General features: G+C 46.9%; 1 protein-coding gene and 1 non-coding gene across 2 annotated transcripts in view; both read left to right on the forward strand.

Moving 5' to 3' along the window:
- The first annotated feature begins 3,909 nt into the window (after positions 1–3,909).
- Trnak-cuu (transfer RNA lysine (anticodon CUU)) lies at positions 3,910–3,982 on the forward strand. Its single transcript has one exon. It is a non-coding gene; the product is annotated as a tRNA-Lys (tRNA).
- An 8,729-nt stretch (positions 3,983–12,711) lies between these two features.
- The window catches only part of LOC135827666 (sushi, von Willebrand factor type A, EGF and pentraxin domain-containing protein 1-like), a 67,564-nt gene continuing 53,009 nt past the window's right edge, over positions 12,712–27,266 (forward strand). The window contains exons 1-6 of the mRNA XM_065340121.1: positions 12,712–12,754; positions 13,582–13,713; positions 14,270–14,425; positions 20,160–20,324; positions 21,690–21,962; positions 25,981–26,160. Coding sequence (XP_065196193.1) covers positions 12,712–12,754; positions 13,582–13,713; positions 14,270–14,425; positions 20,160–20,324; positions 21,690–21,962; positions 25,981–26,160 — 949 coding nt within the window. The remainder of the gene's footprint in view (positions 12,755–13,581; positions 13,714–14,269; positions 14,426–20,159; positions 20,325–21,689; positions 21,963–25,980; positions 26,161–27,266) is intronic.

Genomic DNA, 27,266 nt, shown 5'->3' on the forward strand with positions numbered 1-27,266 from the left:
ATGAACAGCGCGGGGCGCATACTAACTCATTCAACATCAGTGCGCGGCACAGGCATCTAGCTAGCTGGCGCAAGCATGATCATAATTGCATGCCATCACGCAATCAGCGCACATAAATCGCGCATCAAATAAATAAGTAATCAAACACAAATCAACACATCAACTAAATAAATCAACGAGCTAGCAAGAACACAATTCAAAAATGCAACGAAGAAATAATTACTATTCTAGTCGGTTATTCGCATGGGACCAAGCGCAATGCCCAAGCTGATTTAGAAAAGCGATCCTGTCAGCTTTTCTATTATTGTGTTCACATGGCAGAAAAAACGACATCGCTATGCTACGTAAGTTTCTACGTAAGGTGCTCGGTATTTCACTTAGGCTACGTAAGTCTCTACGTAAAGTGCTCGGTATTAGATCTACCAACGGGTGGTAGCCGCGTGCTGTGCACTGCACGGCAGACATTGTGTTGCAGTGCAGTCCGTGTTCGGATGTGCATTCGCGAGGAACTTCCGGATTCCTTCTTTGGAACTGCTTCTTGTATGAGCTGTTTCGGATATTTCGTCTCCTGGCCTGGCTTATTTCGTTTCGGCGCTGCTCAATGACAGGTGAGTTGACCAGTTGCCTTTGATTCATTTGCTTGTGTTGACTCTTTCATTCAGGAAAAGTGTGCGTTGACCAGTTCCCTTTGATTCATTTGCTTGTTTTCTTTCATTTACGAAAAGTGTGCTGATTTTGGGCGGAATGTAATAAATAATGGAAAAGCTGACAGGATCTCTTTCGCTGACAGGTGATCTCTGAGTTGACCGGTTTCCTTCGATTCATTTGCTTATGCTCACCCCTTCATTTACGGAAACGTGTGCTGATTTTATTCGGATTTAGATCAATTTTTATCTCTTTGCCCTTGTCTACAGTGTGCGAAGAACGCGAGTTCACATTCTTGGCGGTAAGGCTTATGTTAGATGTGTTGTCGAAATACTCATAATCATTGTACATTGGTACGTTACAAGTAAGGCACTGGTCAGTGGCATACTATCGTTGGCAGTTCAAGGTTCAAGGACCCATTGACCGAGTTTGCAAATTAAATTCGCATATCAGGGAAAATCTCCATTGTGGAGAGCTTCAGTAAACTTGTTTGCTTCATACGAAACAAGCCAATGGGCGCAGTCTCGTCTCGTGAAGATCTCCTTCTTGTATGATTGGATTTGTATACTCGAGTCTGGGCGATTTGATTTATTATTTGTGAGTACCGCCGAGATTGCACTGCCCCAAATAAAGTTTCGTGCCGCCAAAGCAAGAATTACGATCTGCAATCTGTTTGTAGTACCTGCAAGAATGTGCTGTACATGTATCGTACTTTCTCTGTTGCTGTTTCAGTTGCCGTCATGTTGCTAAAGAAAGGTTCAGTAGATAGAGAGGTTCTGCAAAACGAAAATTCGAACGAAGTTTCGTTACAGTCCTTGCGAAAGTGTGTACGAATTTTTGCACGAACTTTGCGTTCTGCACATTTTCGTAGTTTGCGCGGGCCAAGTGCACGTACGCCATGACCCGATCTCACGAAATTTCCTACGACAGTTCATTTCGCGTTCCCTGCAAGTTTCGCGTCCAAAGTTGCGAAAGTTCTTGCGAAGTTGCATTTTCGTTTTGCACAACCTCTCTAGTGACTCATTTGTTTCATACGAGACGACAATGTAGTCAATGAGTTGGTGTGGCTTAGAATCTTTCGCTGTAGAAGAAATCTATTCGTATGTCTATTGGAGAAATAATTGTATTCACTGGTTATAAAATAGGTTAAGACAAACTCACAGAATAAATACCATCGGTCCCTTGGTGTTCGTCCTAAAGAGGTTCGACTGGATATCATCCATACTCACCAAAAGATGTGTAAGATTTTATTATTATGGAGTGCCTTGTTTATCTCTCAGTACCTCCAACCATAGCCTTGCCCCTTTTATCCTCAGGATCAGTGTAGTTGTTGGAACGAGGTGTCAGACTCTTCAATGTATTTGTTTACATTTTAATACATGTTTATTGTTCCTCCTTTGCTGTGTTGTTTTAGAAAATCGTGGACTAACAGTTTAACGTCATTGAACTACTTCCAAAAGTTGTATCGACATCAACAGGATTACGATTTCAGTGCCATGTGATGCAGGATGACCTTATCACGATAACCCATGATTATAAACCATTATAAACAAAGAATCAACAAAAACATCTGCGACACGCACCTGGTTACATTTCTCAAATAAATCTGATCGAGGGTGGGGAAATCTGAAATATCTGAAAGGCAAGCCAATTTTATGACAGAGTAATGAAATTCTGCTACAGCAACATGCACAGAATGACCTCCATATAAAAAAGTATCACCACTAGGCCTCCACCAAATATGCTTAAAAAAGAGCATATTATGTTCGTCGCATATCAGGGAAAACGGCCATGATATGCCAAAGGCTTAGCAAGATATGCAAAAAGATATGCCAAAATATGCTCGACATAAGCAGAAAGTGTAGATCATATCTGTAAAATTAAAACCTTGGAAAATTCATTGGCTTCACGGCTATCATGCTTATGGTGCAAATTAAAACACATGCAGAATAGTATGGAAGTGTGTCCCCAGCAACCGTAGCGATAGTGTTCATCCCTGGGGAAATGTTGCAAACGCCTCAACCATTCCAAATTCATCCATAAAAGGCATTTCTGAACGCATTTTGTCCATAACATGAATGTTTTGTCCTCATTTTCTTTAGAATATTTGAATCATATGCTCGCTCAATATGCCATAATATATATGAACTGTCTCACAAAATATGCGGAAATATGCGCAAGCATATTTGGTCGAGGCCTAATCACCACGGTCCACCACTACTCACATGTTTCCCCCGGGCCCCGCAGACGAACATGCTAGTGCCATTTTCTGCAAGAAAAGGCTTGCACATCAATGCGTATAAAACTGTATTGATACGATGTGAAGGCCATCATTTACATATTGGGCATTCCATTGATTGGTGACAGAAAAAACAAAAGAAATTATAGCAATAAAAACTGCTTTATGGCAGTTTTCTAAAAAACGTTATTGTGTTCTAGTCCATGGACCCCGTCTAAAAAGAAAGAAATTAACGAAATGTGATTGCCGAAAATTAAAATTTCACACAAAACCTCACAATAATCACACACAGAATGAAAAGCTACATGTAGAAGACCTTTTTCTCCTCGTGATCCTCTTTCCTATGCATGCATGACATGCATGTTGCCAATTGTTGGTGCAGTACAAGTTTAGTGTTGAAAACAGCATTTCAAGTGTTGTGATAATTGTGAGGTTTTGTGTGAAATTGTAATTTTCCGCAATCACATTTCGTTAATTTCTTTCTTTTTAGACGGGGTCCATGGACTAGAACACAATAACGTTTTTTAGAAAACTGCCATAAAGCAGTTTTTATTGCTATAATGAACTGTGATTGCACAAGGTAAGCCCAAGCTCCTGAGCTAACCGTTCTGGTGTGCAGACTTCTTCGTGCTGCAAACACACACTACACAATGTGTCGTATCTCGTAACAAGTACTGTACCAAATCACAACGAACACTAACAATACGCAATAGTAAACAATAATCAAAAACACTACGCAAAAAAGCAAAGCAAGCAGCACCTAGCCAGGGAGACAAGCAGGAGTCACGGTCGCAACGAGATCTCGACGACACCCCAGAAGACCTTTCTCCGACACGATACACAACAAGTATCATGCATTACAGTTATTGTTCCTGTTCCTGTACTTCTCTAAGTCTAAAGATAAGATACTAGACGTGACGAGGAACCTACTGATACTGCTTGCATGGCTTATAATAGCGTAGTTGCTCTTCTGCTAAACATCAAAAATTAGAGCGTGGCTCACCATGATCAGCCCTCTAATTTACGCCCGGCTAGCTCAGTCGGTAGAGCATGAGACTCTTAATCTCAAGGTCGTGGGTTAGAGCCCCACGTTGGGCGCCACTGTTGTTGAAATAGTATTGCCTTCTCCCCCTGGCCCCGGTCACTCAACAACGCACCATTCAGTTAGCTTCAATACTAGTATTCACTTCTCAATAATAAACGGCGTGGGCACAGGAGGAGAAAGACGAAAAGACTGGACAGAAAACGACGACGGGAAAGACTCCCGGGAAAAGACTCAAAAGAAAACAACAAAGAACAAGCAGTAATAAACCACCGACAAATCGAGACGACCAATCAGGGACCAAGGCGTACAGAACACATGACCAAGACCAAGACAACCAGACCACAGACGAATCACACATGACTCTAATTCCCAGACCAAACTAGCACTGCGCATGTACAGCATTCATTTGACAGTCACTCTCACACAGACGGAAGCACATCTTCACACTCTGACAACGCGTACTCTTGCATGCACCACATACCATAAACGTCACACATCACACCATACTCACGCGTACACCTAGACCATATATGACATCAGACCTAGGACTCCACAAGACAAGAACCAAATACAATGACATGCGTAAATCATAGTCGTGACATAAATTTGCAACACTAATCTTTTATGAAGAACACACACGCGTGTACACACTACAAAACAAATTAACGAAAGAAATAAACAGAAAATAAATTTGACGAAGAAGGAACGCATACAAAAAAGAAAGAGAGAAAGGAAGCTGACCTACGTGAAGAGACGAGATGGACCTGGACGAGACGAGGTTGACATTGACGTGACGAGGTTGCATACGATAACGAGACGAGGCTGAACACGAGACGAATGCCGGGTGGTAGATGACGAGGACCTCAGGGTCATGGGTTTCGGCAAAAGTTGAACGCCAGTGTTGGGTCCGAACAAGAGAGGTTTCTTACTTACTAACACAACTGACAACAGGAACAGGTCGGTTGATGGGAACGACATTTGACTAGTGCTCTGCAGAAACCGACCTTAGGTGCTATTTTGGCGAAATTGGATTGTTGACTCATGACCCTTTCTTCAACTTCTGGTGAAGATTGAAGTGGATCGCATACATATTCAGTTAGATACAATGACAATTTCTTCGCACTTTTCCTACAATTTGTTGAGGAAAAGTAGCAAAAATCCTGGATTTTATGCTACATTTTGGAGCCAATGCTGTGAGAATTCAAGCAGCATGATTGCAGCCAAATTTTGCAGAATAAATCTGTATGTCATAATCTTCAAAAGGAAAAGTTTATGATGGCATTGGATCTTCCTGTTGTGGAGATAGACACATTCTATCTCTGTTCCGTGGATGGTGTTCCTCGCGAATCTGCTGGAAGAGGTATTTGGCTCTGTATAAGGATATGCCAGCCGGAATGATGGGTAGAGGCAGGTGCAAAGTAGTGAAGAAGCTCGGATCAATGCTGGGTTAAAGGATATTGATAGTTTTTTCTGGTACTGGTAGCAGAACATCTAGTTATGTCTACATCTGCTGCACACATTGTTTCATAATCTGTGATATCATGGCAGTCTCTTTTCCAAATCTTGCCAAAGGTACTGTATGCATCTTTGCCACCAGGCGTTGTGAACACCTGGTGAACAAGCTTCTTCGTAGTGATACTGGGCAAATACATGTAGGTTGGTACTAGCTTGTTGTGACCATGTGGATCTGCAGGTTAAATGAAGCCATGAGCTATAGCATAATGCTCTACACGAGTCACAGAAAAACCACGCGTCTTGATTGTCGTAACTTAGGGTGCGTTTGGTTTGTACGATCTAGAACAGGATCGAACAGCTGGTGCACATGGAGCAGCCTCATGCCAACCAAACGGTACTCCAGTAGCAGAGCACATTTTCGTGGAAAAATGTGTGAAACTTGAAAATGTGTATGGGTCACCATGGTCACTTTGTACGGTACAAAGGGTCCAACCCAAAAGCGTATGCACGTGATCATTTGGGACCAAAATCGATGTTCCTGCCAGGTTTCAGTGTGAAAAAGTGAAACTGCCCGGTCTGCTCCGGCCTCGAGGCCGGAGCAAGCAGAACATGTTCTGGCCGACCCAGAACAGGTGCAGTCCCAACCAAACGCGCTGTTCTGGTGAATCCTGTTCTAGTTCGTACCAACCAAACGCGCCCTTAAAGTTTCATGCCATATAGCAATCTTCAGACAACTGATTACAGTGATGCACAACTAGTATGGTATTTATACAGCAGCATAGGAAGGAATCTGTGAAAGTTTGAGGTCTGGTGGGTGCAAAAAAGTCCTGGATGGAAAATGTGCCAAACTCACAAGGTCCGTGAGTGAGAAAACATAATTCTCTATAAAATGCTTCAGCTCCACAACATCTTCCACAGGCACTGCATTCCAGAGTTCATTCAATTCCAGTGCTGGGCTGATTTTATTTGCACTGATAGCAGCCCGACACAGATTTCAGCACCCAGGGTTTGATCCTGGGCTGGAGGCATACACAAAGACTTCCTGACATGCATGTACATGACTTCCACACCAGCCACTGACTGTTGTCTTCAGTAGTTCAGAGTAGTATTGTTGAGCCCCATCTTCCAGCATGCTGGACGCGCTGGGTAGCCTCACCACGTCTCCTGAGCACGTCTAGCTTTCCGCCTATACACAAGCAGCGCTCTGACTTGGTCAGGCCGTGTGCTGTGTGAGCTGTAAATGTAAAGCAAGGTATCAAGTGTCACCCTCTTGAAACAGCACCGGTGCGGAACAACTACAGCCCTTGTCAAACCTGTCGCGCGCCTCCTGGATTGTAGAAAGTACTTGAACCGATTTTTCTTGGTCTGCACTCTGTTTATTGCCGGCATTGGGGGGCTGGGCTGGTGGCAAAACTGACGCCTGATAGAAATTCCCCACCGCATGGCCGGCCAGCTCGATCAGCGTTGCGTCCTGCGATTCCACATCCAACCGTCTCCTCGACACTGCTGTCATCAGAACTGCGATTGGACCAGGCCAAAAACTGACTATTCATCGTGAAGGAGTTCGCATGAAACCCCTGGGAGAAGCCCACAGCAATTATTTGAGCTAGCGACGGTTTTCTGCTTCGTTCTGCCATGACTCTCAACTTGTGATCTTCAAAAATCGACAGACCGTGACGTTTTGTTCTTTTTCTCGAAAAAAATACGAAGCACCTAAGGTCAGTTTTCACAGAGCGCGGGTCATATATTATAGACGATGAGACAAGAGACCAAGACAAACGAAACGACTACATTGAAGAGTGAGAAAGAGATTATCTGAAGAGAGCGAGCTTATTTAAGAGAGAGAGAGTTGAAGAGAGAAAGGCCCGGGTAGCTATGGCAAAGATGGGCGCGCAAGTAGCTACCCAGACCAAATGAATAATGCATGAACTTGTGGGCCTAACACTATCTTAGACTGCAAAATCATGACCGACTGTGTATTCCGAAAGTGTGATTTTGTCCAATATTGTATTGCTAGCATTGCTCAGCTCCAGGACATCATTAATTTTACTAAATCAGATTATATGATGAAATTTATATTTTAGGCTGCGTTTTAGTTACAACCCGGTTCGAGAGGGGGGGGGGGGAGATGGAGAAGAGTATACTAAAGTAATTGGGAAATCAGAAAGGTTTAGCGATGACTTTCTGTTAGGGGACTGTAGTTGAATAAAGGAATTTTTCAAATCGTTAAATTTTAGGCTTGTCACACTTTCCTTCATCCTGTCCTTTGTCTCAACTGTAACAGCATGCCAACGTTCCTCCGGAGATCACATTGCTAACGTATCGGCGGCTGGCATTGTCACGTGTGACCTTGGCTTCGAGTACTTTGAAACAGAGCGTGTCTGCTCTGCTGGCAACAAGATTCCTGCCTGCATACGTACGTACACAGTGTTTCCTAATACAGTCCTATTGTATGAGTTTTAACGTCCGGCAACTTTTCGGCGCTTTCATTTTTCGGCCTCCCAGGGTGAAAACCCATTTCGGCCGCATCAAATTTTCGCCCTGTATACACTGGCATGGGGACTGTGGGCCCTGACACAGCAACTCAGTAATCGGCCGGACGCATGACACTGCAGAAAATTGCGGTGCCTGCTTGGTGTGGTGTACCCTCACCACATGTCGTATGCAAAGGTGTGCGCCTCAACGCGACAAGGCCCAGTCAGCACTTATCCTGTGCATTCAGATGAAAGGTCTTTTGATTTTCTGCTTCGTGGCGTCCCTGACAGCTGGGTACATCAACAGTGCTAATGCAGCAGGTTAGGATATGATATTCTTGGATTGGGGCATTTCTTGTTTAGCTTATTTCAATGTACCATGGCACAGGCAAAATCTGCTTTCTCACTGCAGGTATCGCCACAATTCTCGTATGCTGGTTTAGAAAAGGCGCCGGTTTTGTACGTGCTAGATCACAGTGAGACCAGGGTACCACTTTAAGGGTGACATTTTGAAAAATGTTTAACTTAATTTTAATGTTCTGGTCTTCTTTCCAGCTGCTCTCCCCTGGACCGGGTATACATACTGTGCTAAGACTGGAGCAGTTCTGCAACGGACAACCGATCTTTTCAACTTCACCACTGCTCGGGGTCTATGCCAGAGCAAGGGGGGAGTTCTACTGACACCGGCGGCTTACCGTGCAGGCTGCACAGCCGATCTCCTCAGTTCCCGCCGCGTCGGGTGGATAAACGAGTACAAGCCCGGAGCGGGAAATTCGATTGCGTACGTCACCGGAGGACTACAACACCACGCGTTTTCCACACGGCTAACGTCCTTTGACTCATACGTTGTGTGCGAATTCCGTGAGTTACCCACTGTGTGTTCTGACAGGCGTATTCCCAAAATTTCGTTGCGGTTAACATTGGTCAGCTGCAGAAATCCTCCCCCCCCCCTCCCCCCCCCCCCCACTCCGGCTAGATGTTCTGATGATATTGATATCTTAAGTAAAAGTGGGGAGGTTTCCTGAGCGGGTGTGGGCTCTACTCCTAACTATTGATATTGTTGGGTCCGAACAAGAGAGGTTTCTTACTCACTAACACAACTGACAACGGGAACAGGTAGATTGATGGGAATGACATTTATTATAGACGACGAGACAAGAGACCAAGACGAACAAAACGACTACATTGAAGAGTGAGAAAGTGATTATCTGAAGAGAGCAAGCTTATTGAAGAGAGAGAGAGAGAGAGAGAGAGAGTTGAAGAGAGAAGCAACGCAATATAAAGGGCCTGGATAGCTATGGCAAACATGGACGCGCAAGTAACTACCCAGGCCAAATGAATAATGCATGAACTTGTGGGCTTAACATACCTCCCCTACTTGAAAAAAGAATCCCGCGTCCTCGCGGAGAAAAAAAATAGAGATAAAAAATGACTGAGGAAGAAAAAAACACACACACACTGCACGCGTGCACGGATCTCACAAAAGTGTTTACTAGTATCATGCATTACAGTTATTGTTCCTCTTCCTGTACTTCTCTAAGTCTAAAGAACAAGAAACTAGACGTGACGAGGAACCTACTGATACTGCTTGCATGGCTTATATTAGCGTAGTTGCACTTCTGCTAAACATCAAAAATAATATTAGAGCGTGGCTCACCATGATCAGCCCTCTAATTTACTAATATTTTACGAAGAACACATGCGCGCACACACATTACAAAAACAAATATTAATGAAATAATTAAACCGAAAATAAATTTGACGAAGAAGGAACGCATACAAAAAAGAAAGAGAGAAAGGAAGCTGACCTGCGTGAAAAGACGAGGTGGACCTGGACGAGACGAGGTTGACATTGACGTGACGAGGTTGCATACGATAACGAGACGAGGCTGAACACGAGACGAATGCCGGGCGGTAGATGACGAGGACCTCAGCGTCGTGGGCTTCAGCAAAAGTTGAGCGCCAATGTTGGGTCCGAACAAGAGAGGTTTCTTACTCACTAACACAACTGACAACGAGAACAGGTAGGTTGATGGGAACGGCATTTGACCAGTGCTCTGCAAAAACCGACCTTAGGTGCTATTTTGGCGAAATTGAGTTTGTGCTGGATTGTTGACCCATGACCCTTTCTTCAACTTCTGGTGAAGTTTAAAGTGGATTGCATACATATTCAATTAGATACAATAACAATTTCTTCGCACTTTTCCTACAATTTTTTGAGGAAAAGAAAGGAAAATCCTGGATTTTATGCTACATTTTGGAGCCAATACTGTGAGAATTCAAGCAGCATGATTGCAGCCAAACTTTGCAGAATAAATCTGTATGTCATAATCTTCAAAAGGAAAAGTTTATGATGGCATTGGATCTTCCTGTTGTGGAGATAGACACATTCTATCTCTGTTCTGTGGATGGTGTTCCTCACGAATCTGCTGGAAAAGGTATTTGGCTCTGTATAAGGATATGCCAGCCGGAGTGATGGGTAGAGGCAGGTGCAAAGTAGTGAAGAAGCTCGGATCAATGCCGGGTTAAAGGATATTGATAGTTTTATCTGGTACTGGTAGCAGAACATCTAGTTATGTCTACATCTGCCGCACACATTGTTTCATAATCGTGCCAAAGGTACCGTATGCATCTTTGCCACTAGGCGTTGTGAACGCCTGGTGAACAAGCTTCTTCATAGTGATACTGGGCAAATACATTTAGGTTGGTACTAGCTTGTTGTGCCCATGTGGATCTGCAGGGTAAGTGAGGCCATGAGCTATACCATAATGCTCTACACGAGTCACAGAAAAACCACGCGTCTTGATTGTCGTAACTTAAAGTTTCATGCCATATAGCAATCTTCAGACAACTGATTACAGTGATGCACAGCTAGTATGGTATTTATACAGCAGCATAGGAAGGAATCTGTGAAAGTTTGAGGTCTGGTGGGTACAAAAAGTCCTGGATGGAAAATGTGCCAAACTCACATGGTCCCCGGTGAGTGAGAAAAGATAATTCTCTCTAAAATGCTTCAGCTCCAAAACATTTCCACAGGCAGTGCATTCCAGAGTTCATTCAATTCCAGTGCTGGGCTGATTTTACTTGCACTGACAGCAGCCTGCACAGATTTCAGCACCCAGGGCTTGATCCTGGGCTGGAGGCATACACAAAGACTTCCTGACATGCATGTACATGACTTCCACACTAGCCACTGACTGTAGTCTTCAGTAGTTCAGAGTAGTATTGTTGAGCCCCATCTATCACATCTTCCAGCATGCTGGACGCGCTGGGTAGCCTCACCATGTCTCCTGAGCACGTCTAGCTTTCCGCCTACACACAAGCAGCGCTCTGACTTGGTCAGGCCGTGCGCTGTGTGCGCTGTAAATGTAAAGCAAGGTATCAAGTGTCACCCTCTTGAAACAACACCAGTGCGGAACAACTACAGTGCTTGTCAAACTTGTCGCGCACCTCCTGGATTGTATACAGTGCTTGAACCGATTTTTCTTGGTCTGCACTCTGTTTATTGCCGGCATTGGGGGGGGGGGGGGGGCTGGGCTGGTGGCAAAACTGACGCCTGATCGAAATTCTCCCCCGCATGGCCGTCCAGCTCGATCAGCTTTGCGTCCTGCGATTCCACATCTAACCGTCTCCTCGACACTGCTGTCATCAGAACTGCGATTGGACCAGGCCAAAAAATGACTATTCATCGTGAAGGAGTTCGGATGAAACCTCTGGGAGAAGCCCAGAGCAATTATTTGAGCTAGCGACGGTTTTCTGCTTCGTTCTGCCATGACTCTCACCTTGTGATCTTCAAAAATCGACAGACCGTGACGTTTTGTTCCTTTTCTCGGAAAATACGAAGCATCTAAGGTCAGTTTTCACAGAGCGCGGGTCATATATTATAGACGACGAAACAAGAGACCAAGACAAACGAAACGACTACATTGAAGATTGAGAAAGAGATTATCTGAAGAGAGCGAGCTTATTGAAGAGAGAGAGTTGAAGAGAGAGAGATTTGAAGAGAGAAGCAACGCAATATAAAAGGCCTGGGTAGCTATGGCAAACATGGGCGCGCAAGTAGCTACCCAGGCCAAATGAATAATGCATGAACTTGTGGGCCTAACAATATCTTAGACTGCGAAATCATGACCGACTGTGTATTCCGAAAGTGTAATTTTGTCCGATATTGTTTTGCTAGCATTGCCCAGCTCCAGAACATCATTAATTCTACTAAATTAGTTTTTATGATGAAATTTATATTTTAGGCCGTGATCGTTTGGTAGGATCCAGATCCAGATCCATCGGATCCACTGGATCTGCAATGATCGATTGGTCGAATCCGGATCCAGATCCTTCGGATTTGGATCCGAGCAACCCTGCCCCGGGAGCAGGGTTGACTGGATCCATCGGATCCAAATGAGACCTTTGTGCATTTATGGTGGGTAAAAATCATTTTTATACTCATTGTCGTACGTCTAGTGGACTTTTGTTGACTTTTCGTACGACGCGAGCGATCAATACGACTTGTGCCTTTTTTGGGTGACCTGTCAGCGCCATTTTTTACTTCGTCAACATGGCAACAGCTAAGGTCCGGAAAAAAGTGTTCGGTTGATTCTGAAGGATCCCACGGATCTGAGATTTGGATCTGGATCTGGATCCGACCAAACGATCATAGCCTTAGGCTGCGTTTTAGTTACAACCCGGTTCGAGTGGAGGGGGGGGGGGCGTAGGTGGAGAAGAGTATACTAAAGTAATTGGGACATCAGAAAGGTTTAGCGATGACTTTCTGTTAGGGGACTTTAGTTGAATAAAGGAAATTTTCAAATCGTTAAATTTTAGACTTGTGACAAGCCTAAAGTGACAAGCCTAAAATGGTTGCTGTCCTGCGGTACAAGGCATCGTGGTCTGCCATGGGTGAGTTCATCCCGGGGCTGTTCCCTGATAGCAAGCTGACTGACGGTCACTTTTGTATTCTGCAGGCATGTTGGCTCATTTTGCTCTTCATGTAGTTGCATCTGAGTGCCAAGTATCATTCTATTGTTGTTATTCGTTTGTTTAGTTTGTTTTGATTTCTTGGTTTATCGGGTTGGTTTTACTCTTTCAATTTTCATTTTATTTTTGGTGCTCTATTAAGCGCTATGTGGCTTATAATTTCCTTATTCTTCATTTTGTATTTTAGCGCTTTCTGGAGTTATCATTTCGTTTTCTTCATTTTGCACCACATTATTATTTCTTGCAGATGTTTTAGTGCTAAGAAGAGGTTGGTGCGACTTCGGCAAGTCGGTAGGAAAAGCGCGAGCTCCCATGTAGGGAGCAACACACCCCTGTTTTAGTGCTACATGTAATTATTATAATAATTATTGTCTTTTGGTTCAGTTTGTATTCTGCCAATTGTGTGCGTACATCAGTAACCCAGTGGATTTTCTGGTATGCCTGGTATAAGTTGCTTTCCACTCTACTTGAATACTGAAGTATGATGGTATATCCCTGCTAAAATATCTTTTGTTAATAGCTATGCACAGCGTGCTAATGCAAATGGGTGGTGAGGTGGCAGAGGACATTGATTGTTATGTAGTGGCATGTGTGTGTAGATAGTGGCGGTAGCGGGAATGGGGGTCGGGGGGCGAAGCCCCCGGACGATGCATTTTAGTTTTGAATCCTACTGATATTTGGCTAAAATGGTGTGGCAACACTGCTTGTCACACTTTCCTTCATCCTGTGCTTTGTCTCAACTGTAACAGCATGCCAACGTTCCTCCGGAGATCACATTGCTAGCGTATCGGCGGCTGGCATTGTCACGTGTGACCTTGGCTGCGAGCACTTTGACACAGAGCGTGTCTGCTCTGCTGGCAACAAGATTCCTGCCTGCATACGTATGTACACAGTGTTTCATAATACAGTCCTATTGTATGAGTTTTAACGTCCGGCAAATTTTCGGCGCTTTCAAATTTCGGCCTCCCAGGGTGAAAACCCATTTCGGCCGCATCAAATTTTCGGCCTGTATAAACTGTCACGCTGAACCTTGCATAACTAAATTTCGGCCGCTACAAATTTTTCGTCCGTACCCGCTAACCAAGTGTAATACTCACAGGCTCTTTCAGGTTTAAAAGTTGCACCCTCGCTCTATTCTCTATTTCTCGTAACCAAAGTATGTTCGTGGGCGCAAAGTGTGTGGGCATGGAATATGTGTAACTTTTCTTGATCCGTCGGCGAGGAGGCGCAGTAAGATGAACTGTGCAGGGTTTATGTGTGGGCAGGCATCTTCTCAAGGAACAAGTTGTCGTCTCTAAGACTGTTCCTGTTGTGCAGGTCATCAGTTAGAGTGTACCACTGAGTTTTCTTGCTCTTCTCGTAAGGTGTTCTAGAAAAGATTGCAGTTCTGAAAATTGTTGTATCCATGTCGTTTATTTATTATCCACATGCCTTCAGCTTATACGTGCCCAATCCCGCCCGTTGCCGGTGCGACGGTCGTCATAGCGCCAGGTAGTGCTACCTACACATGCAAAGTAGGTCTGATGCTTGTAGGTGATGCCAGGCCATGGTGCCAGGCAAATGGAAGCCTCACTTCCGTTCCCAGCTGTGTTCGTAAGTATTGACATCGGTCAGGATCATGTCCAAGTCAGAGATGCGACACAGCTTCCCCTCCCCCCCCCTCCCCCCCCCCCACCCCACCCCTGAGTCTCTCTCTCTCTCTCTCTCTCTCTCTCTCTCTCTCTTTCTCTCTCTCTCTCTCTATCTATCTATCTATCTATCTATCTCTCTATCTCTCTATCTATCTCTTTTTTTTGTGTATCTCTAGTGTATGTACCGCGAAGTCCGCTGCAAACGCCCACTTCGCTGCAAACGCCCACCCCAGCGGGTCCATGTTATTTTCGTCTTTTTCAGGTCAATATAGTTGTAGAAAACTGGCTTTGAAGGTCGAATGCGTACGAGAACGACTATAGTGCCTACAAACTGCCTATGTCTTACCAACAGGCTCTGCAAAAGCCATTGTCATTATCTTGCTGCAAAGAAAAAAATCTTCGGTCGAGATTTCCTTCCATACGATGAATGAGTCGTCTTTGTTATTAGTTCGTTCTCCATGAAGTAATGTGGCAGAATCCATCTGGTTTTCAAATCATAAAATTTCTGCAGTGCTTGCTACGATGGCGCGCTTTCAGAATGGGACTTTGATTGTTCTGACAAAGCGTCATTCAACGACTCGACAGGTCGCAGTATTGCAGTTGCAAGTCGAACAGATGGGATGTCACAGAAGCTATACCTACGAAGTCGCTGCTGACTTGCTGAAAACTCTGAAGTGCTCGAGAAAAACCCTTGCCATTGCGCTTTGCGTGATTTGGAAATGATGGCTTAAGACACTGTAAGAAGTGTATTTGGTTCTTGGAATAGCCTGTTCTTCGCTACCTTGTTATTCCGAAGTAACTCTCATTTGGATTTGTGAAATAAAACAACCAACATCATAAAATCACTAGGTGCTAGCTCCTAACTAGTGCCCAAAAACATTTTGAAACCCGGAAAATGGACATAGTTTACCGTAGCAAAGCGCTTCTCGCGCTAAGGAGTGAGATGCACTTTCGTACAGTAGGGGTGACAGTGCATGGAGTCAGTGCGTATAGGCCAGCAGATCTTGCAACAATGCGGTGGACGTTTGCAGCGGAATTTACTGTACACCATTTCAAAGCACTCTCAATTCTGCTGCATTTCAATTGAGTTCATCCATGAAAAAATGACTTCACCATGCACCGTCCCATGCCTACATATTTCTAGTCACCAGCGAGGCGTACGTATACGTAGCATGGACCATGTGTACCTTGAGAATGAGCGGAGATATATAAAATTAATCATACATTGCATGGAGAAAAAACTGAGGAAATGAAAATTGCTCCCAATGAGTATGAAGTGATACGCACACTCGGCGAAATATTACACTAAACCCATCCCATAATCTATTCAACAACACCCATGCCGAGAATGAAACGAATGCAGCAGCTGCCGGTGGAATTGTTCAAGAAGGGGTATGTGGGAACAGACTCCAGTTCTCACCCCTCCGCCACACGACAGCACAGCTGGCACGTAGAATGTGTACGTGCCTTGTTTCGTCTTAGATGTAAAGGATGTTTCTTCAGAATTGGCGAAGTTCTTTTTGGTGCAGCTGAGAGCATGTTGCCGGAATGGCGGTATTTTCAAATGTAAGGGATGTGTTCCGAAAAACTGACGAATAGAGGCTACCAAAGGCATTGGATGCAGGAGCTATGCGGTTGGACACATCGGTGTGGCATAGTCTGTCTGCTGTTATAACTGAGCCAAGATTCGTGAATTGGCTGACATGCTGTATAGCATTTGCTTGCATGTTTAGCGGGGAACGGTCACTGTTTCTGAGTTGGTGACCAACAGCCGTGAACACCGTCTTTGTCACCACACACGCACACATACACACATGCACACACCACCACCACCACCACCACCCCCCCCCCCCCCTCACACACCCACCACTACCCCCCCCCCCCCTCACACCCACACACCCACAACCACCACCACCACCCCCCCCCCTCACACACACACACACACACACACACCTTGGACCTTGGACGCCCATCGCCGTAAGGCGATGATAGCTAGCGAGCTGAGCAATATCTTGCATGGCGTTTGAGGTCTCCTGACCGACCAAAAACGCGACCACAGGGGCAGGGGAATGTGTCCACCCTCTGCACAGGAGCGCGACGATGCTGTGTAAGTTGCCTCCAATCTGCGCGGTTCTGAGCTGCGTCATACCAGCCCCCATCCGAGATCTCTGCCTCCTTCAAGTCAGCGCTGATGACATCCCGGTACCTCTTCCTGGGACCATGGCGAGGGCGGGTTGCTGAGAGCTCCCCGAAGAGAACCTGTTTCGGCAAGCGGCCCGAAGCCATCCTCGCAACATGGCCTAGCCAACGAAGACGGTGGCAGCGAATCAGGTCATCAATGTTCGCAGGCAGCCCAATCCTCTGCGCAATCTCTTCGGTGGAAATCCTCTCCTGCCACTGTTTGGACCGGGAAACACCAAGGATGACGCGGCAGCAAGCATGGTGGAAGGTGTTGAACTGCTGCAAGTGGGTGGCTTTCACGGCCCAAGTCTCCGCACCATAGAACAGTGTAGTGAGTACAACGGCTTGATAAACTAGCTTCTTGATAGCAACGGAGAGACATCCACACTGGAAGATAGGTCTCTGCAGGGAACCAAACACGCGAGATGCCTTGGCAAGTCTTGCCCGAACCTCATCATCAAGGGCACCGCTGCCACTGATGGTGCTGCCAAGATAGGTGAAATTTTCCACCACCTCAATGTCCCCTCCAGAGTCCAGACGAACCCCAGGCGGATCAACACCATTCACCACCATAGCTTTGGTCTTGGCCGTGCTGACTGTTAGGCCCCACTGAGAGGCGCATCCGACGAACTCGTTGGTCATGACCTCAAGGTCCTGGTGCGAAACGGCATAGAGTGCCGCATCATCCGCAAACTGGGATTCTGTAACCTCAGTCGCAAGAAGTCGGGATTTGGCTGTTCGATCTCCGACCAGCTTTCGACCGATGCGATACCGCAGGGTCACGCCAGGTACAGATGAGTGTGAGCGCCACGCAGATACAACAGCTGCAAAGTAGATGTTGAAGAGGGTGGGCGCCAATGTGCAGCCCTGTCGGAGACCATTGTTGACAAAGATGTCCTCCGTATATCCCCCACCAACTCGCACACGCGCCCTCATGCCGACATGAAGGCTCCGGATCAACTGCAGCAGATGCGGGGGCACACCAACCTTCTCCAGTACACGCCACAGCGCTGGACGGGGAATTGAATCATACGCCTTTCTGAGATCAACTAATAGGACGTACAATGGAGTATCGTGTTCAACCGACTTTTCAATGAGTTGGCGTGCCACGAATATCATGTCGACACAACCGCGTCCTTTCCTAAATCCGCACTGTGATTCAGGCAAGTTACTTTCGGTCAAAGGGCGGAGACGGTCCTGGATGATGCGAGCAAATAGCTTGTCAACAACGTCTAGCAAGCTAATGCCTCGCCAATTGTCACATCGATGTAGATCACCCTTCTTCGGTATTGTCACGATTTCGGCATCGCGCCACTCAGGCGGGACGGATCCACTCAACCAGACTGCACGGATCAAGTTAAATATACGCTGATGCAAAGCAGCGCCGCCATGAACAAGCAGATCCGGAACAATCCCCGACTCCCCACCAGCCGTGCCAAGGTTCATCTTCCGCATGCCACGAATCACCTCATCGAAACTAGGAGGCTGATCTAAGTCGTTCCAAGTCTCCGCAGCAGGCATGTCCTCCAGCACTGTGATATCATATGTGCTGGCAACATTCAGCACACCCTCGAAGTGTTGGCCCCAGCAAACCCTGAGACCAACCGGGTCGTTTACAAGGATGCCGTCCCGATTGTAGACAGATGATGTGCCCACAGGGTGTCGTCCACTATGTATCCCTTGGAGCTTTCGTATTGCCTTCCATCTTGTGCAGCCATCCCTCTGCGCATGCTCTGCCTCCCCCGCGACATCAGCAATCCACTTTTCTTTTGCAGCACGGACCGCACGTCCCACGGACCGCTGGCGAACTGTAAACTCCTTGCGTGTGGTGACAGTGTCATGGCCGAGCATCCTCTGGTGTGCCTGCCGCTTCTGCTCGATCAGCGGCTCCAATACTGCCTGACTTTCCACGAACCAATCTGGCTGTCTCCGCTTCCCATGGCCAAGCACATTTGCCGCAACATCGCGGATATCTCCACACAGTGAGTTCCAGGACTCCTGCACGTTGCTTTCCTCATCGATGTCAGGCGCATTCAAGCAGATATTCTCCATCTCCTGGCAGTACTTTTCCCTCACCCCGGCACTCCGCAGGTTATGAACGGCATAGGGTTTCCGCTTGCTGGGTTGTTTGCGAGGCAATACAAAATCAAGGGAAAGCTTAATACGAACCAAGTAGTGGTCTGTCCAACAGAGGGCACCACGCAACACACTTACATCTCGACAGTAACAACGGTGCTCAGACCGCATGATTGCATAGTCTATCAAATGTTCCTGCCGCGTTGCTGGATGAACCCATGTGCCGCGCTTATGCTGTTTCTTCTTGAAAAATGTGTTCATGATCGTCAGGCCATGGGATGCACAGAACATCAAAAGGTTCTCACCAGCTTTATTGCGTCGACCCATTCCAAAACGTCCAAGAACGCCACTCCAGCCTTGACCGTTTCCAGGAATGTCCTCAACACGCGCGATTTCGTCAGTGACTCCACCATCCAACGACCCAACACGAGCGTTGAAATCTCCGAGGAGTAATAAAACGTCACCAGGTTCGACTGCCGAGATCACCGCTTCCAGGTCGCTGTAGAATTGATATTTTGTAGCTGGAGTTGCTTTGCTTGTTGGGGCATACGCGTTGACTACAGTCAAAAAGAAATCGGAGCGCCGCCGCAATCCAAATCCCTGCCGAACTCTGTCATCCTTCGCTCCGATTAGAATCCGAGCAGATACAATACGAGAACTGACGGCTCTCCACTGTTCGCCGCCCCGCCGCCGCAGGTCCGTCAATTTCGCGTTCATGATAATGCCTACGCCTTCGTTCCGTCTCCGCGGCTCGTTTTCCCCAGGCAGCGGCCGACCAGAATGGAGAAAGACACCACCGCCAACAGGCCATATATCGTTCCCGAACCACTGCGTCTCTTGAATGCCGGCTATGTCGATTTTGAATTTGTTTACCTCGTTGGACAATATATCAAGCTTCCTGTCAACAGCATTTCCGCCCGCCGCCGCGCGTCTTCTACAAGTCCTTGCGTCGTCACCCTCCTCCACCAGAGAGCGGACATTCCAAGTCGCAGCCGCCAGGACACTCTTTCCTGTCCTCTTCCCTTTCCTCTTCCCACTCGTCACCATTCCGAATTCAAATTTCAAAAAAACGAAACTCAAAAATTGCTCAGCTCGTCTTGTGCAGTGCGCTCAACAACTTCCAACAGACAACTTGCAAGGTCGTCCGCTGGGCCACCACAGCCATGGCCTGGTCTTCACCACACGGTCCATGGCTGCTTAGGGTGGCTACAACATCCTGAGGCAGGAGCTCTCAAAAAGCAACCCTCCCTCTCCAAGCACATAAGCACACACACACACACACACACACACACACACACACACACACACACACGCACACACGCACACACGCACACACGCACCCACACCCACCCACCCCCCCCCCCCACACACACACACAGACTACGTGGATTGACGTGGATTCCCTTCTTCTTCATTTTCTCTTCTAACTTTGTGCGCAGCCCTCAGGTGTAATGTACCAGCAGTGCAATTTGCTATCCGCACTGCTTCCGTGTTAAAGTATCGTGAATCGGCTATACACTCTTGTCAAAATGGATACTTCATGATTGGTCAATCCAAAGTTTCATGCAATACGGATGCCGCTCTGGTTGGACCAGCATGTTACCGTAAGTCCTGTCACGCTCTCTGCTGACTACATCTCCCTGATTAGTATCCACATACTACATAAGGAGATCTGGTCACCCAGAGCTCACAGAGCTCATTGACTTGTCAGTTTGAGCACTCTGGCAAGGTACGTTCGGGCCTGATTTAAATCTGGCTTTGGAAATTGTATCTTCATTGCTATCAGGTTCGGCCTCATTTTCTCTGTGCTGGACTGATGAGTTCACAAAGAACGAAACAGCATGCTGTCCACAGGTTGAGTAGAGATGGTCTATAGTTTAACCGGTTTTAGTCGCGCTCTGCTATAATAAGGATCGGCTTCACCGGAAGTAGAATAGAATAGGCGGGCTTTGACCACTTTGTGGAGGGTCTGATCTATTCAGCTCCCACTGCTTTGACCACTTTGTGGAGGGTTTGATCTATTCAGCTCCCACTGCTTTGCGGCCCCGGTCACACATCCATTCTAAAGTAGCGGTTCTGCTGAAGCGACGATGCAGGAGCGGAAAATACCATGGCGACTGCGAGAAGTGCAGCTACCTCTCCAGCGGTATCTCAAATCTGATGCCTCCAAAATTTTAGGAGCGGCACTCTCGCTCTTTTGGTTTCAACAACACCTGGATATGGACTTTCTACGAGAAATTTGTATGGGTATGATGTCCATGAAAAAAACATGCATGTCAGATCAGGGGCAGATAGTCATGGACTCCAAACTGTATGCACCACCGTCCACTTCTCTCTCACTTTTCCGCCAAAGTAGAGCTTGCCTTGTCTGTCATGTGTGACCATACACGCATGGTTCCGCTGGAGAGGCACCAGTCTTGCTGCCGCAGAACCTTGGCGCTGAAGTGGAACCCTAGCGCATGTGTGATGGGGCCCTTCGGAGCTGTGTCAGCACCTTTATCCATAGAGGACATTGGCATTGCTATGGATGTGCAGACCTCTAGCCCAGTCAACAATGAACCCCAGATTGTTTGTGTTGCTTGTAGTGCTTGTAATTAATGACTGCCTGTAGTTTGTACAGTCAGACCTCTCTTATCCGGTCCTCTTTTATCCGGATCCCTCGCCATCCGCAAGAAAATTGTTTGTTACCGATTTACAGCATATCTAGTGCATACAAACAGTACGTGTGTTCCATTATCCGCTTCCCTTACTCATCCGGTTATTTTTGTGGAAAATGGATGTGTGCAATCCATTTTTTCCGATAATCACGCGTTTTCAGTAATGTTTCTTGACTACATGTGCGGTTGCTTGCACTGTACGAATCAATGTTTGAGAGTTTGTGTCGCGTAAGCTCTCGTACACCTAACACACTGACCACCCGTTTTCACTGACCACCTGTTTTTGTTCTGTTTGGTTATCATGCATAACAGCTTCGGCAGCACCGACCAAGTACCGTTACTGCCACTCGTCACTCATTCTACTATCCCAGCGCGCACTTAACTACAACGCAGCCAAAGAGCTTTGCGGGCGCTACAACGGAACTATACTATCGGAGGCATCATTCAGAGCTGGCTGCGCACATTACGTAGCACCACATGACAGTGCCACATGGGTAGGAGCACCAAGGGCAGGAAACAAAGCACTCGATACGTGGAACCGCCAAACGGACTTAGCCTCCGAGTTGTATACTCTTTGCGAGATTTGTAAGTCTACCATTGATCCATCTGTCATCGATCTGTTTTGTTTTTTTTCTTTTTTTAAATATGTTCACATAACCAGCTCGAAAAGACAATGGTACGGAAACTAGGACAAACTAACAACTAATGAGCTGGCGCTGTGCTGAGACGCAGCAGTGATGGTGGGCCATTGATGACTCTGCCGACCTGAGGTCTCGGCATCGCGGCCAAGAACACGCACCAAAAACAAAGAAAAAAAGAAGATAGTGCTGTACCGGTCAGAAAGATGCGAAAAACCCAAGGTTTAACACGAGCGAGTGTGGTGAGAAACTATCATAGCATCATACTATTCATAGGGAATCGACTGCCCAGAGCCAGTTTGTGCTGCGAAGATGGCGATAAACGTTCGTTTTGAATGACTGCATTCTCTTGCTGTGGGGAGGCTGGGATAGGAGAGCGGCGGGGCGGGAGTTCCAATCGCTGATGCTGCAGTGTGGGAACGAGCGCTTCAGCGCCAGCGGGGCAGATGCAGGCAGCTGTTTTGGTCATGGCCACTGACACTACCGTGCACGCTGCGGGTTCTGGGGTTGGCAGAGGTGATATGGCGCGGTGGCAACACAGAGAGCAGCTGCGAAGGACCAGGCAAGTTGTGCAGCTTGTACAGGAAGGCAAGCGAGGCAACAGTACGGCGGATGGCCAAGCTGGGTAGGTGTGCCCCAGGGCCGATAGCATGGAGTGCGCGGCGCTGAACATTGTTCAGACGCTGGAGGTGACTCTACGCAGCTCCCATCCATACAGTAAGCGCATACTCCATGACTGGTCGTACGAACGCCTTATACACTGTCGTCCGGCTGGCGAAAGTGAGGATGTGGGCGGCTCTAATTAGGACCCCAAGCCGTTGGTGTGCACGGGTGGCTACGGAGCACAGGTGATCGCCAAAGGTCAACTTGGCGTCCACCTTCACACCGAGGAGGGTGATGCTGGTTGTCTCGGGCACCAGTGTGCCACCAAACAAGAGTGGGGGGAGATCTAAGCCGGCGCGTATGAGGGTGGCTGTCATGGCCTGGGATTTAGTTAGTTTAGTTTGGTTCTGTTTAGAACAGATGGCAAATTATATGACATCATGGTGCGCAAATTGGCTCTTTTGCGATATAAGGTGTCCACCAATAATAAATGGCCTGATTTTTAATCAAATCTTGCCAATTTTTATCAACCACCACACCACACCGCTGCGCTCTCCGGCCGAACTCAACACATTGCCACAGCACACCATCAGCAATACGACACTTCAGTTGGTACTCTGCTCCTTCAGACCGCAGCTGTTTCGATCCATAGCCAGCAATCGCATGTCATCTCGTACATTGAAAATCAACATAATTTTGCGAATCGACCTTTTTTTCAGGATCACTTTTCAACGAGGACGAAGCAAAGTCGGCCGAACGAAGCCTAGAGGAAGAAAATCACCCTCTCCACTTCACCATCACGATACTGACATAGATACGAGATGAAACAACAAAAAAATTCACAAGAAAACTGTACGACCATCATCGAGCTGACTTTGGTCTGACTTTGGTCTGATAATTTCTATCACGATCAAAAATATACGAGGAGCACTCAAAAATCAGCCACAGACGTACCTTTATCGCTCTCTACTCCTTTTTCAAGGCACAAAAGTCGACTCTCCACTTTCAAACCAGGAACCAGACATACCAGTGGTCCTTTTCAGCTGCTCCACGAGCGCAGGAAATGTTCACCAAGGGGCGCAGAGCAGCATCCATTCCAGAAAAAGAGCTAAAATACGAGTGAGACTGCATGCCTGAGTACATGAGTACATATATGAGTACATGCAGAAAATAGTCAATTTCAGCGTTTCTGCTCCAAACAGCAACCAGCTTCGACTAGAAACAAAGATTACACCAAAGGATCAAACAACAACGAGTTTCGGCAGTTTTTTTGCAGTTGGCTTCCTTGTGCTTGGCCCAGCACGCCAAAAATCACACCTCGGAGGAGTACAAAAATTACAACTCTCAGATGTCCTTGATTGCTGGCCATGATCAGGATCTCGCCAGTGAAGGTTGATAATGTAGAATGGCAGATAGTGAATTTCACCCTATTGTAGCAAAAAGGGGAAACATAATGGCGCATCTTAGGCGCGAAGATTAATGCGCGAAGATTAAGGCTAAGCAAAGGCGATACTGATAGACTACACTGAGGATACCAGTAATATAAAGGGTGTTAGAGAGAGTGCAGGTATGTCGTGATAGCCAGATGTGACTTTGATAGATGGCACAGTATACCACGGCAAGTAGCAACAAGAGAGGCCCCTGGGCATTCACTCCATCCACTCGCTCACCATACAGCACAGCACCTCACCATTGTCACAGCCATTCTTCAGTTGTCATGAGAATGCCGTAGGTTAGCAATGAAGTGATGAAGTGACAAACACGTGCTCACAAAGTATCTTGCCAAATCAATTCTTCTAATGTGTAGGGACAAGGAAAAGACCTAAAAATGATGTGTTTAATACCATGAAAAAGATTTCATGACAACGAATTCATTGATGAAGAAAAAAATTGTATCACCGAACAATCCCGCCAAATCACCCCTACCTCCGCCACTCTTCAAGTAGGTGTAGGTGGGGAGGGGCAGATGGGCGAGTCCTACTTTCTGCATTCAGTGCTACATGAATTACTCACCCTACGAAATGTGTTCGTGCATCTCGTACACCGACCAAAGGTCAAGAGCCAGGAGTCGTTCAGACCCATCAAAACTCAGGGTTTGTGCGATCCCTGGTCAAGAGGGGGGGGGGGGGGGCACTGCTGCGTACATTTTTCAACCGGGTCGAGCACGCGTCTGCAGTACAATACGGCATCACAGAGTCCTACGAGGATACAATCCATCACTTCCCAGACAAGAAGTCAGGAAGGGTGTATGGAAGAGGCGGCGGGGCGCTCTGGCGGGATTTTACAGTACACGTTTACAATGCTATTGTTACCCTGTAGGACACTGCGAGAAGAAGAGGTAAAGCTTGATAGGCATGGAAAGAGTCTGCACAGTTTTGACCCTTCTTCAGCAACCTGAAACATACTTTGTCCAGTGCCCTTAATTTGTGGATTGGAAGTAAATTTACATATTACTGCTAACAAGAAATTGAAACTGCCTTATGGATGTCCCTCACATTTGGCAATGATGTTCTTTTGGTTATTTGGAGAGTACCTACTAAGTTTCATGATGCTGTTACCTACAGAACTTAACTTACTACTTTGTCCGGCAATTGTATACTAGTAGGCTGTTCTTGTCAAAACCAGTACAGAAAAGAAGAAGAAATTCTGCAGAAGGGTGGCTCGAACCTTCGACGGGCATATCGTCATGATATGTCTACGTGAGACCTGCTCAAAAGGGTGGCTCGAACCTTCGACGGGCATATCGTCATGATATGTCTACGTGAGACCTGCTCAAAAGGGTGGCTCGAACCTTCGACGGGCATATCGTCATGATATGTCTACGTGAGACCTGCTCAAGACCTGCTCAAGACCTGCTCAAAACCTGTTCAAGGCCTGCTCAAGGCCTGCTCAAGACCTGCTCAAGGCCTGCTCAAGACCTGCTCAAGACCTGCTCAAGACCTGCCCAAAAGAACGCCCAAAGAACTACTGTAAACTGACCAATATTCGCGTCAATAAATTTTCGCGATTTCTTAGACCCAGCGAGTTTGCGATGGCAAACGTTTGCGAAACACTGCGGCCACCTACATACACCTGCGGTACAAGCGTACAACCCAGGGAAGTTTGTCTTACAACCCGGGAGAACCGTCGCCTGCCCAAGCCGATATGACACACCCACTGTTGAAGTTTGATTTCGCGCTGGGTAATATTCGCGATACGCTCTTCTGGCGAAAGTAGCGAACATTAATCCGCTGCGAATATCAGACAGTTAACAGTATTTATTGGTTTCCTTTCGAGCTACCTGAGCTGTCACGTTTTTGGATGTTCTCTGTTGAATTTGGAACACTGCTATTCTCATTGCCCTCACTGTGTTCTGTGTACAGCTGGTGTCAAGTGCCATGTACCTAACATTGATAACGGCGTTGTCAAAAAGGCAACCATCTGGTACACGGAGAGCGCTAGCTATTCGTGCAACGCTGGTCGTGAGCTCGTGGGAGATGCCACGCCGATGTGTACAGCTCACGGGACACTCACGTCAGTGCCGTTCTGTTCCAAGCCTAGCGGTGAGTCAAAGCATGTCCTGTAAGGCAAATACATATGCTATGACGTCAAACATATCAGTGCATGGTGAGTGTAAAAATGTCTATTTATGGTTAAACTGCGTAAAACGCCGTACCAGAAAATCAAGAATGTCAAGAAAGAAAGAAAGATGAGAAAGAAATGGTCTTTCCTTCTTGGCGGAAGGAGGTCCCAGCCGCTCGCACTCGAGTGTCAGGCAAGAAGTGAGTTAAGTACTGTTTACATTTGAACAAGATGACGCCAACGCACCGATGTGTGGAGTATTGGCTGTGGTATGGGTGCCGAAGGCGGCACAGCAACAGCGAAAGCGGCACAGCAACAGCGAAGGCGGCACAGCAACAGCGAAGGCCGCACAGCAACAGCGAAGGCGGCACAGCAACAGCGAAAGCGGCGAAATGCGGTACGTCAGGGTGCGCACAGCGCGCTATCGATCTCGATTGTTTTGGAAGGGAGATTCTGCTCAGCTTAGTGGAACGACTTCCCGTGGCTCCGTGAAAACAGCTGGGCCGAGCGAAGGAGTTGTTTCCTTACTTGTAGAATTGTATCGTTCATCGAAGGCGGAGGGCAGCTTGCACGGCAAGTGAGCCGCGGAATTTTTCCCAGATTGACATCTCAGCGGAGGTCGCCGCGCAATATGGAGGAGAGCGTTGACAAACAAACCGAATCGATCACTCTGGAACCCACGCGATTCTCTCTGAATCAATCAGATACTTGTTGCCAGTTGCTGAACTTTTCACTCCAGCTCGGCAAAAGTTTATCGCCACGAGCCTGATGGTGCAACTTGTTGCGCATTTTGGAGTGATCACGACATTGTGCGTGTATGGTGCGTGGCATAGTGCTGAACAAGTTCCTGTTCATTGCCAAGAGGCGCAACCTCATTGCTGGTACGACTGCTCTTCCGCCACTTGGAGGTGTTCTTGCCACTTCTGAGTCTGCCATTGATGTGATAATGATACTCATGTCTTGTCAAGTGACTAGTACGTCATATATTTTGCCTGTATGTTACGTCACAACCAGCATGCGCCATCTTGGACTAGTCGCCTGAAGTGCACGATTGGCGTGACCTGGTTGTCTGTTCTTTACCTGTCTT

Source organism: Sycon ciliatum, chromosome 11 (assembly GCF_964019385.1).
Source record: "Sycon ciliatum chromosome 11, ocSycCili1.1, whole genome shotgun sequence".
Lineage (NCBI taxonomy): Eukaryota > Metazoa > Porifera > Calcarea > Leucosolenida > Sycettidae > Sycon > Sycon ciliatum.